Source organism: Paramisgurnus dabryanus, chromosome 1 (genome assembly GCF_030506205.2).
Source record: "Paramisgurnus dabryanus chromosome 1, PD_genome_1.1, whole genome shotgun sequence".
Lineage (NCBI taxonomy): Eukaryota > Metazoa > Chordata > Actinopteri > Cypriniformes > Cobitidae > Paramisgurnus > Paramisgurnus dabryanus.
Window position 1 is genome coordinate 15,624,899 of NC_133337.1, and position 16,576 is coordinate 15,641,474.

Consider the following 16,576-nt stretch of genomic DNA (forward strand, 5'->3'; position numbering starts at 1 on the left):
TCTATAATAAGTGTTTTAGCGCTCCAATAGAGGCGTGTCCGCCTTATCGAGCAGACGAATGAGATCGTGCCGCTCCAGGAGGGGAGGGGCATGAAGCTCTCTTATAATGAGTGTTCTTGGTGCTCCAATAGCGGCGAATCGGCCCTATCGAGCAGACGAATGAGATCGCGCCGCTCCAGGAGGGGAGGGGCATGAAGCTCTGTAATCGTTGAACACTGGACAGCTGCATTTAGAGGCAGCGAGCCGTAATACCGCGTGCTAGCTAAGCCGTTAAGAGACCTCACCACTGTGGGGAAAGGAGCGAGGGACTCCGCGAGCGTGGAGCACGAGTGGCTGTGCTATGACAGAGACAGGGGCAGACCGCCCGTGTTTGCTTGTCGTATGCATCTATCCAGGTCTACGGTTCCCCGCTTGTTCATCTCAACAAGAGAGGAACGGCAGAGGGGAGCAGCAACACAGACAGAACAGCCATGCGTCGTGACGGTATCACCCGATGCACTCGGGGGATTAATATATGTGCCAGAGATCTCGCCACTGAATGTAAGAGGAGCGAAGGGACTCTGTAAGCATGAACGGTTGCGGTGTGACAGAACACAGGGGGGGTTAGTCCGTGTGTGCTTGTCTATGCATCCATCTAGTCTCATGGCTCGCCGTGTGTTCATCCCGGCGAGAGAGGAACAGCAGGGGGAGCACGAAACATGGATAAGACAACCAAAGCATAAGCGCGGTCCCGGCGTGGGAGGTGCCAGACCGGTAACGCGCTCGGAGGAAATTCATAGCAGAGAGGCTCACCGAGCCGCTGTGCTGGACGCTATTACAACAGCGCCTGCTCTTTTAGTTTATAGCTTTATATAAAAAATATTGATCTTACCGGGCGGCCGCAGGGGAGACCTCGTCAGGCGTGTGTCCGCTGCACAGGGCTCGTACCACGGCAAGCGAAGGCTATCTTCGGTTCTCGGCCGGAAAGCGGCAGGGGAAGACGCTAGACCTGGACTCTGCTATCTTCGGTTCTCAGCCGGAAAACGGCAGGGGAAGACGCTAGGCCTGGACTCCGCTGCAGGGCTTTTGTCAACGGCGAGGTAAGGCTTCTTCTTTTTCTTCGGAGCAGCGAGAGGTTCGCGCTGAAGGAGAAAATAAAGAGCTCCTGACGATTGAACCGCGCTTATATAGGGACGCGTTCCTCCCGCGCGCGGGTTCAAACGTCATTGGTCTGTACTTTGTACAGACGTTAACCAATAGGCTTCAGTCACGGAGTAAACAGGAGTTTCCCCCCATAGCGTCAGCTAACTGACGCAATGCGAAGTGAACCGTATTGAAAGGGAACCGAGGATAGAGTGAATATTATAGTATTTCATTGATGGGTAACAATGACAAGGGGCAAATCTTTTTTTTTTTTTTGAAAAATTATTTTTTTTGGATTTACAAATCCTTGGGATCTTTTGGGATAATGTAAGTACACAATTGCATAAAACATATCACACTGTCCAAGGAGTTTTCAACCCACTCGGGTCTCAGGTAGGACCTCGGGTTTTCTGATCCAAGTGTAACCGTGAGGACCTCTAGTCTCAATGAAAAAACATATGACGTTGGACGTTTTTCCGCTCGGAGCGCTCATTCAAAACCGCGTGGCACATGAGGTGGTCAAACCTCGCTTACATAAATCAACTTTTAAGCCTATAGAAAACCATTAAAAAAAGGCACCTGGTACTGCCATAAACATGTTTTGTGTGATCGGCTCATAAAAATACAAAAAATAACAGAAAATGTATGTATCTGTCACAAATCTGTGGTAATGAAGACGAGTCGAGGATACACAAAACATAAGGCTTTTACTGAGGTTTAAACACAATGACAGCATACACACGGAGGTAACATTAACAATAACCCAGCAAGCAAAAACCGAGACGTTGAAATGATGGCTAACTATAGACCCAATATAGTCCGGCTATGAGTAACCCACTTCTAATGTAAATAACCTTGAATTTGGTTACATGCCATTTTTGCCAAAATAACTTGTAGATGTATGATATTCTAACATGTAAACAAAGGTGTTCAAGGTGTTTGCTTTTCATTTCATGTTCTCAAAGTATGCATTGTCTATTTTTGGGCTATGGTTAGACGTTTATTAGACTTTCACTGGCAGCCCAAATTTAGCCTTGTTTTAGCCAAACATGCTTGCTGGGAACCGACAAAGGAATGAACCGAACAGGGAGTATAAATACACAGAGTGATGTGGGAGTTAAACAGGGACAGGTGAGAGCAAACTAATCGAGACAAATAAAGACAGGTGCAGTCAATATGGGACAAAGTGTGACAGTATCATTTACTGTACTGTATATTTCCTACTATATCATTATCATTTTCCTCACTGCTTCTGTATTGTTTGCTTATATGTTTTGTTTCTCTATATACGTTGTGTAGTTGCTTTCCACTGGTTTGTTTTGTCCTTTAGGAGTCTTACTGAAAGGTTTGATGTTTTATAATAAATGAAAAAGGTGCAGTTTTACAATGTAGTCAAGCTTTCAAACAGAAGGAAACGGCCAGGAAGCAGGAATAGAGAATGTTGAAACACATCTTTGGTTTTCCACGAGGGAGAAAGACAGAAAAGCACGGCGGCTGAGTGCCGGTGTACATTAAAGAGTGTATTCTGCTGAGGCCGCCTGGTGTTCATTACATCCTGTGCTAGAGAAAGCCAGGATCCATGGGAAGTCTTGTGGTGTATGAGTGTCGGTGTCAGCAGTTTCATTGGGAACAGTGAGAGAGCCTTAACTCCCTTTTAAGTAAGCAGCTTTTAAGAGCCCTTCCCAAGAGCTGTCATCTATACTGCCATACATAATTTCTCATAAAGGGAATTCTTCTTATCTCTTTTACAGCCCACGCATGCATAACTGTGACCCTGTATGTGAAAAAGTCATCTCTAATTTTGAGATTAGTAGCATCAAAGTTTGATTTCACTCTTTTTTTTAATATTTGACATTGCCTTACTCAGTCAATATTAAAGATATATATTTTCACAAAGAAACAAAATAATTATGGCAGGGTCACAAATGGCTTTTGAATCCCTAACTTTAAATGCATTTAATGCATTTTTGTCTGTTTTCAATATTAAAGGAATATTTAAGGATTTTATTTTATTTTCGAAAATGCATGAAACCTGCATGCATTAAAGTTTACACATTAGATTTTTAACCTAACATAAATTTTTACATGTTGTCAATTGACATGTTGCCAAACTGCATCCCTGCTCCATCCTCAAGTCTTTAATTAAAGACAAAGACTTCTTTTTTTCATCCTATAATCTACTACTGCAATAAGTGCCTTTAATATGGTAGCACGCTCAGTTTTAGTAACCGGATAATTGGTTGTCAGCCATTCTTTGTGCAGTAACAAATTTCAGGTTCTTTCAGATAGCTTCATTAAACCAGAAGGCATATTTCCATTAAATGAGTTCAACTGCAGGCCCAGAGCCTTTTTACAATTCTCTCGGAAAAGACTCTTTTGTTGCCTGATTATAAATGACAGGCAATTATAATCAATCCCTGGGTGTAAATGTGGTGATTTGGACCTCTGCTGTTCAGCGCTGGACAACCGGAGGTTTATACGATTGTGAACATGTGGCCTTTTGTTTTTATGAGCTTGAGTCTGTTGTCAGTGTGTGTAGACTTACAACTCTCTCTTTCTTTGTGTATGTGTGTGTAGGGGAGTTGGAAAAGCAGCAAGGAGCCAAAACGCACTCCATCAAGAATAACGGGACACAGCTTGAATTGAGAGGAAGACAAAGTTCTCCTTTAGGTACAATACTTCACACACATAAATATTCAAATTTTAGTCGGCTCAAAGAAGTAGTTCACATAAAAATGACTTACTCGCCCGCATGTTGTTCCAAACGCGACTTTTTTGTGTAATGGTGAAGAATATCCTGGCTGCTCATTTTTCACACTGCAAATCAATAGAAAACTGCAAAAAAAAAAAAAATGAATGAAAATGAACAATAAATCATGTTACAATACATTTTAATGCACGTTGGTTTCGTTTTTTTTTTCCAAAACACTGTAATTACATTTTTTTATGTTTTTGGTTAGGCAAACAAGACATGAACACATCACAGAGTGGACACAATGCAGTAGAGGTAAGAGCTCAGTGAGGTAAGTCCCAGACCCCTAGAAATGCCTGTCAAACACAGCCAATAGATTACAGCTCACAAAATGCAACGTTAGGGAACATTAGGGGAACATAACAGCCATATATTCCTGCCGGAGAGATTGCACATTTTTCGTGCAGTGCCCCGAACCATACAACCTTTCACCCTAAATCATTACTGATGAGACTGCCACCAAACCAAAGTAAACAGCAGGCCCCTGAAGGTCAGATTCATCTGTGCATTGTTGCCCCATTCATGTAAAAAAACAGTTTGGAGGAGAAATCCAACATGTTTGGGAGAATAGTGATTGTTTTTGGCCCATTCGTGCTTGTATATCCAGATGAAAGAAAAAGTTAGACACAAACATATTGTTTATGTTATTAGACTAGCTGAATAACACTCTTCTTTACTGAACAGAGTGTTCACTTTTTGTAAGGTCTTGATCATTGTTGGGAGTGCTCAGAGAGATATAGACAGAAGAAGTAGATTGGAGGATTTGAATGGAGACAAGATTACAAACTGATTTGAGGTGCTGGGTAAATATAACTGAGAAAGGCAGAGAAAAAGGACTGCGTCTGATTTTGAGCTCGGTACGAATGTTAAATTAAACCCAGTGTATAAAAAGATCTGGTGAACCAGCCTGACCCAAATGTTACTGTCAAAATATAACACATACCCACCCTGAAATCACTCAAAAACAGGTGACTAAGCCGGGACTCAAGAATAAAGTGTATGCACGCAAATAAAATGAGTGATGCTTTTACTCATTAAAACGTTTACCAAATTAAAATAAATATATATTTTTAAATGCAGACCATAAGTTAAAACCACTCAAGTCACTCAAGAGCTGTCGTACTTAAATCTAAAATCCATAACTTTTTTTTAATTAAAAAAATGGTTAGGGGACGTGTACACAAAGGCGTTTTTAATATAGCATAGATGTAGAATCATAGTGTATATGAGCCCACGTTAAAGTCGCCGATATGGGATCTATACCCCACACAGATTTGGTGATGCAGTTTAACATATACAGTTTGCCATTGTCTCCATACTGTACATCACCCTCTACCTGGCACTCAGATTCTGCTTGCAAGCTGGGTTCTGCATAGTACCAGTTACTAATACCAGCGGGCGAAATTGTTGCTTGGCATAATCTCCCCTTACAGTTAAATGTTTCCAGTGTGGCAACCAAGCGAACAAGCCCCAGTTAACTCCAACATTAATGTGATATAGCACCATCACCTCTCTGTGGGTATATTAAAAGCAAACAAAGCCTTGCCTAAAATACATTAACCATGGGCTATTCAATTAGCATCATGACATTACAGCATACAGCATGTGTGGGAACTCAAGGACACAACAGCATTTTTTTTTTTTTTTGTTGTTCAGACAGAAACACTTGTTTCTGTGAGACATGGCGGCTTTCATTAATAATTAGTCATATCTTCAAACACCCCCTGGATATGATCTTATTACACACATATTAAAAACCTAAGTAGTGCTCCCACAGTGTTAGTAAGCGTTTTAGTTAAATTTGCCATTGCGTAAGACGCTGAGGACAGATGAAACATAATATAGAGTTACATGAAGTATGAACAATAAAATGATGCTGATTTATTGAGTTTTTTAAAAGGCAAATATATGTGTGTGTGTGCGCATACGTGCGTGCATGTGTGTGTGTGTAAAAAGTACAAGTTGGAGTGACTTAAAAATGTACTTCAATAGGTAACGCCTAAAATGTCAAGCATGTATAGGCACTAAAAGAGGCCGGGCCGTGCCATAGGCGAGATAGGTGGTTGCATAGGGTGCAGTATGACTAGAGGCACCTCGTGAAAGGTTTTTTTTTGTATGAGGTGCACCCTCTTGTGAGCAGTGTATACATTACAAATCATTGGTGTCCATCCCTGATTTGATGTGTTTGACTTATGCAGTGTTGCGCAGGCTGAAAATTTATGCAGATTTCGAACACACTAAGAGCAGTCTGATCTTGGCTCTCGTGTTACTTTGATATCATACTCGGATTGATCTGTGCAGCGCTGCATGAGTCAAACACGTCAAAACAGGGCGACTTGCCTAGGGCACCAGCAGAGCCTGGGTCGGCTCTGAATATATTACATTTTTTTGTGGAAAAATAATGAAATGCATCAAGAATACCTTTGTTAATTAAATTTCAGGGGGAAGCTTTGCTTAAATCAATCACTGCTGGTCTCAAACAGATGGGAGTTTTGGAGACTTTTGCCAAATTACCATATTTTTTATTTAGGTTTATGTGATTCAGTATATTTTTATAGCACAACATTTCTGGAATGCAGTAGTTCATAGTAAAGTTAGAAAATACAGCAAATAGCCTACTAGTATAATGTATGTGAGATATACATATTTCACATTACAGTAATGATTATTTTGGATTAACTTTTTATTATTTTAAACATACTCTATTCTTTTGAATTTGCAGTAATGCACTGAATGATCAGGACATATTCTTGGCTGATTTACACAAACTGTATGCAAAATTGATAAAATGTAATACATATACATTTTACATTTATATGTAATTTTAATAATACCAGTACTTCTAAATTCCCCAGCCTTTGGCATATGTAGCTCTGTTTGCATATCTTCCATGGCGGGCATGCTTCCATTTCTGCTACTATTAGATGTAACACATTAGTGGATTGCCATTAGCCTGTACATAATCAGAGTGGCAGAAACTTCCTGTCTGGCACTGCAAACCCTCACCTTCCTCATGCCACATGTAAATGTCAGCACCCCACAAACCCCTGAAGGCCGCAGGACTGTCAGAACACATTGTACGCAGCAGAGGGGTCGGTAAAATCGCCAGCCATCTCCTGAAGGAGAAAGGGGGGGGGGGGAGCACAGGAAATAGTGCACAAGGTGCCCAAACATTAATAAGCCTCCAGTCAAGTCAAGCATCAGCAATAGGGCTGAGGTGGACATGCCCTTAACTTTACATCTAACTGTAACTTTCAGTCCAGGCCAGCAACAACGTTCAACACTGGGATTAGGGTGAACACACAAATTAAGAGAAAAGGTTAAGAGTGTACAAGATTTCATTCCACACCATCTTAAAAGCTTGACACAAAAAAAATGTAAGGCGTGATGCAGGAACCAAAGATTGAAAAAGTTTGAAGCAATATATTCTGGTATGCTGTACACATTCTTCTTGATCCCTCACTCTTAGAAAGAAAGGTACAAAAGTGGTACCCTTTCAAAAAGTACATATTAGAACCTCAAAGGCCCATACTGGTACCTTAAAGATACATATTGGTACCTCAAAGGTACATATCGGTACCTAAATGGTACACATTAGGACTTTTTTAAAGAGTACTGTCCTAGTGACAGCTTTTGTACCTTTTTTCTGACCGTTAAAAAGTGATTTCAGGGTTGGTCCCAAGAGCATCCGTACTCTTCCCAACATTCACAGAGAGCCACATAATTACTGAAACCTTCTGCTGTCACCAGCCATTTTTGTCCTCTCTTAACTGAAATTGCCTTATCCACTCCGCTCTTAGACATAGTGGTGCACTGTCAGTCATTTTGTGCTCTAGATCTCAGACAGCCAGGGAGATTGATTCAGAGGAGGATGTTGGTCTTGCTCTAGCCCTCGGGCCAGCCCTTGAAAACCTTCATCTATCATAAGATCAAGGTGGATGAACTCACTTTTAAACTGTGAACTTCAGTTCAATTACTCAGTAAAGTCATCAGTCCCAGAGGCTGTTAAACTTCTGAGATGTGTTCCGATTGGAGGCCAGAAGGCGGCTAGTGGAGAGTCAGCTAGTGTTGTTTGGTACGGTAATTTGGAGTGCCAGTCAAGGAAAAGTTTTGTATAAACAAAATGTGGTGGTCAGCATGAACGATGCAGGATAGCTTCTTGGTGGTTGCTTATTGTCCAAGTCAAGATAGCCCACCCCTAAGTCTCTGTGATAGAAGAACAAACCTTTGACGTAAATCAGTGGAATTATTTCACTTGAAAGTCATAAATTAGATTCCTAATAATTGCAATAACACATTCTCAACAAGTCACACAATTTGAGTTATCATCTATGTCCATAGCTCAGTTACAAACTGTGCCAAAGTTAACCCAAACTTATAACCCTAAGTATGAGCGGTAGCAATAGGGATGGCATGTGTGTTGTCTGTAGATGTCCAACTACCTCCTTCCGTTTAACTTCCTGTTAACCCCTTTATGCCACCTCCCTTCCTCCCTGAACCTACATTCTCTCTTCCTACTGTATAATGTAACAGTGGTTCCAAGGGAGACACAAGGGCCCTCAGTGTCCTCTTCATAACCACCACCACACACCTTAGAGACACAAACACACTGTCCCCAAACCCCTTCACTCTACCCCGACCCGTGAGACACCAAACAAACCCCTTGTGCCGCGTCCACACCTTGCGCATGTCTATTGTGATGTGTGTTCACCGGAGGGCTGACGGCGGTAGAAGGAGGACAGTCTTATAACATATGATGCTATCTCTGACTGTTTTCTAAACTAGGTGTCAATTCACAACAGGCTTCAAACGTACCAGCTCAACGCGGTGCCGCAGAGCCCTGAGAGCGCCGCCCTTCTCAACCACCAGAGGGAGCCTCCGTTGCAATGTGCCAGCTCCACACCCTCGCACTCCCACCAGCCTGTGGCCCTGGCCGAGATACGACCCGACACGCTCATCCAGTGCCAGCAAATCGTCAAGGTCATCGTCTTGGACAAGGGCGGTCACGGTCGCATGGAGGCGTTCTTCAGCCAGAGCCCCACTCATCACCAGCTTGTCCAGTCTGCGGTCTCCACGCCGGTGCGTTCTCCTGACGGGGGAAGCAACCAGGGGGGAATAGACAGTTCTCAGCCCCCCCTACCTCCACCACCACCCCCATATAACCACCCTCATCAATACATACCACCAGATCCCCGCCTTGCACTGCAGAGGACCCCAAGTGGCTCTCGTAGCCTAATGTAAAGTTAAAAACGACAGTTTTAAGAACTGAACACACTGTAGGTGCACTTTTGACCATATTTATCTATATATGTATATACATGAAAGAAATATAATGAAAAATGCAAACTATATGCATATATTTAGGGTAACAGACATAAATGCGAAAGATATTAATATACGGTATGTAAGTAATTGACTTTGCAGATATGCGAAACAACCAATAAGATTTCATTATTGCTGTGTATTTTGAAACGCTACATAGTTTTAACAAATTTATATAACGGTTTCTGTCTTTCTGAACAGGTTTCTCTGAGGTTATATTGTTGAGTACTTGTCCTGGAAAGGATTTCTCTGGTGCATTTTGTTATAGACTAAATTATTTCACAAAACAAAAATGTGATATCTCGCAACATTTCACTTTCAATTTCACTGATACCTGCTTTTGTGTGGGAGCTGGTCTGTAATATCACCCTTTTGGCTTTAATTATATTACTGATGCGTCTATTTAGTGTGTGCGTGTGTGTACTGTATGCATTAAATTGAAAAAATTGTATACGTGCCAAAATGAGGACACCCTCCATTATGGACTTTTGCACTGTTGAACGCTTAGGGCTAGAGCAAGCATTTCTGCTTATAACAGCGATCATTTAGATTCCCTCTAGGTACACATTTGTAGAAGACATTAGGATGTACTATTAGTTTAAAAACATTTATTGTGTGGCCAATGTTGTATTCCTGTGAAATGTGAATTACTTCCTTATCACCTGTCTTAGAAAATGTCTTATTCCTTTTAACTTATATATGTGTGTAAATTGAAAAATAATGAGGGCCTTTCACGTGACTTGCGCCAACATCCCCCATTGCTTTAAATGCTATAAAACAAAGTTAAAATATACTTTGCCCAAGTTTGTTGCTGACCTTGTGTGCAAACAAAAAATACTAGACTATTTGCATAACATATCATTATGGGTGGTGTCATTGACAACTACTTTTTTCTTTTTTTGTGGGAATGTGTGATGGCGGTTGCCAGAACTTAGACTTGGAAATACACGTTACCTCTTTCGTTTCTATTCACCCTTATTGCTTTTAATATGAACACCAACTTCTTGCTACCTAACAACCACATAAAGTCACCTTTCTGTGACACTATGTGCAACGTTTGATATTTGCATTGAGCAGTCCTGTCCCAACTCTGACCCAAGTCATCTGAAAGGGCCTTCAGTTTCTGGCAACGTATCGTGGCTCAAAGGGTCACCGCCAGTGAACGCTCTTTGTAACGGCTATTGTTTCCACGCTCAGGAATTTCAGAAAGAATCTGAAAAAAGACTGAGACATTTTAAAGCTTTTGCTTGAACTTTATGTAGCAACCTGGAAGGTATAAGGCCTCGCTGAAGAGGCCATTTGATCCCAGCAACCATCTATGGAGGCACTGTATGGTTATCTGACATTTTACAAGTTTATCAATTGATGGCAGAATAATGCACCACTGTCATCATGTGACTCAGATAATATAACATGAACAGTACTCACCACTACAGTATTTAAAACACCCAAAAGACACACCTTCAGCACCATCAAACTATTTCTGCTGTTTTAATACTACTCTTGTGTGAACTTTCTCGCAAGCCAAGTGACACTTGAAACATCGGTCGAGATGCACATTGTTGGCACAAAACACTTTAACCTGAATGTCTGTCTGGTTGATCTTCTATTTTCCAGTTGAAGGATACAGCTTATCAATAGATTCATTTTATTTTGTTTTGCTTGTAGTTGCTGTCATATATCTGCATATAAATCAACACTGAATTAGCTCTGGTAAATGTTAACTGCACCTAATCCAGCCATTTCTGATCTGTTATCTACATAACCTTTAAAGTCAACATGAAATGACATTCATGACTTATTTTACTTTCATGTGACACAACTCTGAGTGATGCAAGTGTTTTTTTATAAGTAGAATGGGACTTGATTTTCTGGATTCATATGATCATCGCATTTCCGATTATAGCCAGATCCAAAGAAGAGCTGCTTTTCCAAAATACTCACCAATAAGTTTAAAGCATATATTGAATAAAGACGGATGATGTGTCTCCATAGACTTCCACTGTACAAAAATGAAGCCAAAATCTCCCAAAAATGGCTGCTGACATCTTGCTCCAATGACATCCTTTGGAGCCAGAGTTTGGACAGTAGTGATAATGAAGTAGACACACGTTATCAAAGTCCTACCCATGTTCCAGTTTGACCCAATCACAAACACACAAATCATGTTGTCACACAAGGGGCAGACTGGCCCACAACACCCTGCTCTCAACACATCAAAGCATTCTGTCTCACTGATGCACAGACCGTTTAATAACATCACAATTAAAATAAAACATAAATGCTACTTAAACTTTAAAGAAAATCAGATTTAGTAAATAAATGATAAAGTAATGCATTTTAACTATTTGCCAATGCATCTTAAGAAACATGACATATTCAAAGGTGTGAATAGACTTTGCCAACATAAGGCAATGGGGACACAGGTCTGTTTATGGATATACTGTTTTTGGATCCAAAATCAAAATAATATTAAGTACAAAGGGGACCAAATGGAATATACTCAATAAATCTCTTTCTCAAAGAGACAGAGGAAAACATTTCATTTGATTGGTTGGAATTCCTGCTCAGCTCTGTAATTTGGCTTGCATTTGTGTTTGTCTTAAAGGGGAAATTTGACTTTTTTCATGTTTACGTGCTATAATCAACCTAGAAAATGTGAAAAAGAAGATCCCAGTAACTTAGTTTTGGTAAACCATTCACTGCAAGTATGTGAGAAAATAGGTCATTGAAATTTGGCTCTCCTTGTGATGTCAGAAGGGGATAATACAGCCCCATAATCTGTACCATCCAACCACACTGCAATTTAGTGCAGAGATAAACTCATTTGCATTTAAATGGACACACCCCAAAATGGCAATTTTAACATGCTAACATAAATTTTCTATATGGTATTTTGAGCTAAAACTTCACATATGTACTCTGGGACACCCAAGATTTATTTGACATCTTAAAAAGTCTTGTGAAATGTCCCCTTTAAGAAACTTCTGCCTTCTTTGATTTTATTGGAAATCCTGCAGTGAATTACAAATGCCCCCTCCCCAGTTTTGTACTTGTTATTATTAATTATGTATATGTGCATGACTTTGAGTCAGCCCACATTGCCCAGAATTTTTAATAGCATCTTAAAACCAAATTTATTAGAAAAAGTAACACTTTAAAGTACATAGGTGTGATAAGAAATAACTAAATTAATAGGAACTATCTTAGAAATCACACTTCAAATAAAATTTTCCATAAGGAGAGGAAGGGGCTTTTGACCTTTAGTGCAGCCAGCTACCTGGGGGGGCATCAAAATGTTTTGGCTTCACTTTTTAGGATGTGTGGTTTTAAGAGAGTTTTTGTGTGGGAGGCATAATGCTTCTTTTCAGACATGTCATTATTCTGTATTATTGGCATAATCTTTATTACATTGTTGTTAACTGACTTTAGATCATTATTACTTTAATTATATTGCAGTGTAAGTCACATCAGTTGCATAAAGCAATGCAAAAATAGCTGTTTAGCTATTGCTTATCATTACCCATCAGCCCACATGCCTTACATGAAAGAGGAACATTTCAATGACGAGGAATAACTAATAATTTGATTTCATGTTGACTTTAAACTGTAGTAAGCTGCATTTATCGTAAAACAATTGACGTGTCATATATATAGCTGTGTGTCTACTGTAGTTTTACTATGTTTTCATATATGGTTGAGTGTTTGTTTCATAATTATATTGCTGCTGTTTGGAGATCCCAATATGATCTTCTCTTCCTCTTCTCACTGTTGTTATTTCCATGTATGGTAATGATTTAAGATGAAATGCACTTGTTGTTTTTGGCGTAGCAAACACACAAGACTCTTCATTGGCATTACACAACCAGATTCATCATACCTTGGCTTGTCAACTGAACCATCAGCAAATTCTCCAAAATAAATGAGCCTCCCGGTTTCTTTCATCAGCAGATGCTCTATTCTCTATGTTTCAAGTTCAAGTAACAGATCATCCATAAAAGTCATCAATCATATAAAACACCATAAAATAAGTCCATTCCTCTTGTGTATATGTGTGCCGATGCATAAAAAACAGACCAAAATATAAACAAAATTTAATCGTAATCAAGATGAGATCTTTTTCAAAGATTTTGTCAACGAATAATATTTAAATTTTGTGCTTAGAAAATGTAGTGTTAATGTGTTAATGAAGTGTTTCTCACACAAAGCTGTCATATAGTTTTAAAAAAGTTAACAAAGCACACATATTGTACCAATTTCATTATTTAACTTTTTTGTTTATAGTTTTTGGACCTTAACAAATATAATCACTTTAAATTATTGTATGGAGACAAAAAGTGTATAGTTGCAAACAGCTGTTTCTTAAAACAATTCTGGTGTTTCCACATAGCATACAGATTCAAAATAAAATGAGAGTGACATTTTTGTGTTGGGGTAAACTAATAATAATAATACATGTAATTTGTTGATGCCTTTCAAGACACTCAAGAAACCTTACAGAACAAAAATAGAATTTTGTCAATACTACAATCAAGTAGTAAGTTAAAACAAGGTGTAAAACTTATAAAAGCCTTTTAGACCATCAAATCAACATAGATATGGTGATTGTTATGTAGAGCATGCCATTCTGAACAAGTATGTTTTAGTTGTGATTTGAATTGATGAAGAGAGTCAAGTTGACGGATGTGAGGAGGGAATGTGGGGCAGAGCAGTTGAAGGCTCTGGCCCCCATGGTGCTAAGTCTGACTGTTGGTACCGTTAAAATTGCAGCCTTAGATGAATGCAGTGATCTTGACTTAGGAGGAGAAGGGTATTGAAGAACCTTCAACTGATATGGCGAACGGATGGGTTTTGGAGAGTGTGGCCTTTGAACCAATGAGGAGAACTACACCTTAATTTCTATTGAGTTTAAGACCACTGATTGACCTCCAGTTGCTGATAGCTTGTATACAACAGGTGAAGACAGAGGGAGAAAGAGAGATGTTTGGTTTTGTAGAAAAGTAGAGTTGGTATCATCTGGATAACAGTGAAAATGTACTTCAAAATGGAGAATAGTGCCAAGAGGCAATACAGTAAATGATTAAAAGCAGTGGTCCCAGCACTGAACCATGAGGAACACCATGAGTGATTGTGTGTTTCAGATACAATTTATTTCATGAATGACATTATTCTGTTGTGTAGATATGATCAGAACCAAACTAGTGCATTATTAGTGATCCCAATGGCAGCCAGATATTCCAGAAGAATTTAGTGGGAGATTATCAACATCATCAAAGGCTAAAATCAACAAAAAATCAACATAACACATAACAAAATCAACATAATCATTGATATGGTGAATGTTATGTAGAGTATGCTAATCTGAACAAGTATATTTTAGATGTGATTTGAATTGATGAAGAGAGACATGTTGACGGAGGTGATGGAATGTGGGGCAGAGTAGCTGAAGTCTCTGGCCCCCAAGGTGCTAAGTCTGACTGTTGGTAAAGTTAAAACTGCAGCAGTAGATGAATGCAGCGATCATGACTTAGTAGGAGGAGGGTACCGAAGAACCTTCAACTGATATGGCGAATGGATGGATTTTGGAGAGCTTGTATACAAAAGGTGAAGACAGAGGGAGAAAGAGAGGTGTTTGGTTTTGTGGAAAAGTAGAGTTGTGTATCATCTGCATAACAGTGAAAATTTATCCGAAAAGTGCCAAGAGGTAATATATACAGAAAATGATTAAAAGCAGTGGTCCCAGCACTGAACCATGGGGAACACCATGAGCGATTGTGTGTTTCAGATAAATTTTTTGTCCATGAATTAAATTATTCTATTGTGTAGATATGACCAGAACCAAACTAGTGCATTATTAGTGAACCCAATGGCAGCCAGACATCTAGAAGAATTTAGTGGGAGATCATCTGCAGCATCAAAAGCTGCAGTGAGGCCAAGAAGGATCAAGATGGATAGAAGACTTGCAGTTGTCAGCTGCAAGTATGAAATCATTAGTGACTAGAGCTGTTTTAGTGCTATGATAATGACAAAAACCAGGCTGAAAAGATTTGTAGAGGATATGGTTATGAATGTGGACTTGAGGTTAAGTTGCTTTACAGTCTGTTCTAAAAGTTTAGTGATGAATGGGTTGTAGTCATTTGGGTCATTAGTATCCAAACCAGGTTTCTTAAATTTTGGGTGTCACAGACGTGCATGGACGTTACCTATGCAGGTGGCGAATAAACTTTACACAGACTTGACGACAGGATGAGTACCTTCATGCAGAGCACGCTTTGTGCATAGGGCACCAACTCCCCCAGGGGGCACCATCTTGGTTGCTCAGAAAATAAAAAGTTTAATTCTGTATAAATATGAATCACAGCAACATACATACAAACTATATGACGTTATATACAGCATTTTTGCGATGAGTAAGCGATGCGCCATCCCCACATCTGCTGCGCCCCGGCCAGCTGACTGCAGATGGTCCACAAAAAATATAAAAGCACAGCTAGAGCAATTAGAAAGCATGGGGAGTAGTCTGCTATCATGGTTTGATATACTCAATACCTTGGAATAAGAAAGTTCATGGGGAAGGTCCAGGCAGGGTGAGACTGGGCAGGGAGGAAGTCTTTGGTCCAGCAGGTGCAGGGCAAGGCCGGGAAGGGGAGTCCTGACAGACCTAGTGGGGGCTTGGGAAAAACAGTTTCAGAGGGGGTAAAATGAGGCAGGACTGAGACAGGAATGCCAGGAAACAAATGGGGGGCAGGAATCCTGTGCAGAGGGTAGGCACAGGCAAGGGTGAGGGCCTGGAAGGACATCCGGGGCTTCCCAGGACAGGGGCAGAACTGAGGGATGACACGGACACAGAAGGTGACCAAGGTAAGGAACATGGTGATGAGGGAGCATGAGGGGATAATGTAGGTGACAAGACGAGACGAGACGGCTTGAGAAGGGAACTGCAACAGACGGTGAGACAATGATGGGGTGCTGCAGCTGACATCAGGACAATGACAGGGAATGCCACAGTGGACGATGTAGAGACAGACAGGGGGTGCTGCAGCAGATGTGAGGACAGAGGGCGCTGCAACAGTTAAATAAAAGTTATTTTTGAAGCTTTGGTAAATTTTTATAGACCTTGGACAAAGCAGACACCATGTTTAGAATTTTGTCATCAGCATGTTGTCCAATGCAAGTGTTCTCAAATAAATCTTAAGGTCCACATAATCTGCATATAAAAATGATACAGTATACAGTGGGTAAAATACGTATTGAACACGTCACCATTCTTCTCAGTAAACATATTTCTAAAGGTGCTGTTGACATGAAATTTACAAGATGGTAACAACCCAAGTAATCCATACATACAAAAACAAAAGAAAAAAGTTCAGTTATGTGTAA

General features: G+C 40.2%; 1 protein-coding gene across 3 annotated transcripts in view; it reads left to right on the forward strand.

The window, feature by feature from the left end:
- The window catches only part of iqsec3a (IQ motif and Sec7 domain ArfGEF 3a), a 165,438-nt gene extending 152,295 nt beyond the window's left edge, over positions 1-13,143 (forward strand). For 2 of the 3 annotated variants that reach the window (XM_065274663.2, XM_065274665.2), the window contains 3 exons: positions 3,700-3,792; positions 4,083-4,129; positions 8,660-13,143. In XM_065274663.2, the coding sequence (XP_065130735.1) occupies positions 3,700-3,792; positions 4,083-4,129; positions 8,660-9,115 (596 nt within the window). In that variant the 3' untranslated portion in view covers positions 9,116-13,143. The remainder of the gene's footprint in view (positions 1-3,699; positions 3,793-4,082; positions 4,130-8,659) is intronic. The other variant, XM_065274664.2, reaches the window with a different exon arrangement.
- Positions 13,144-16,576: the final 3,433 nt, after the last annotated feature.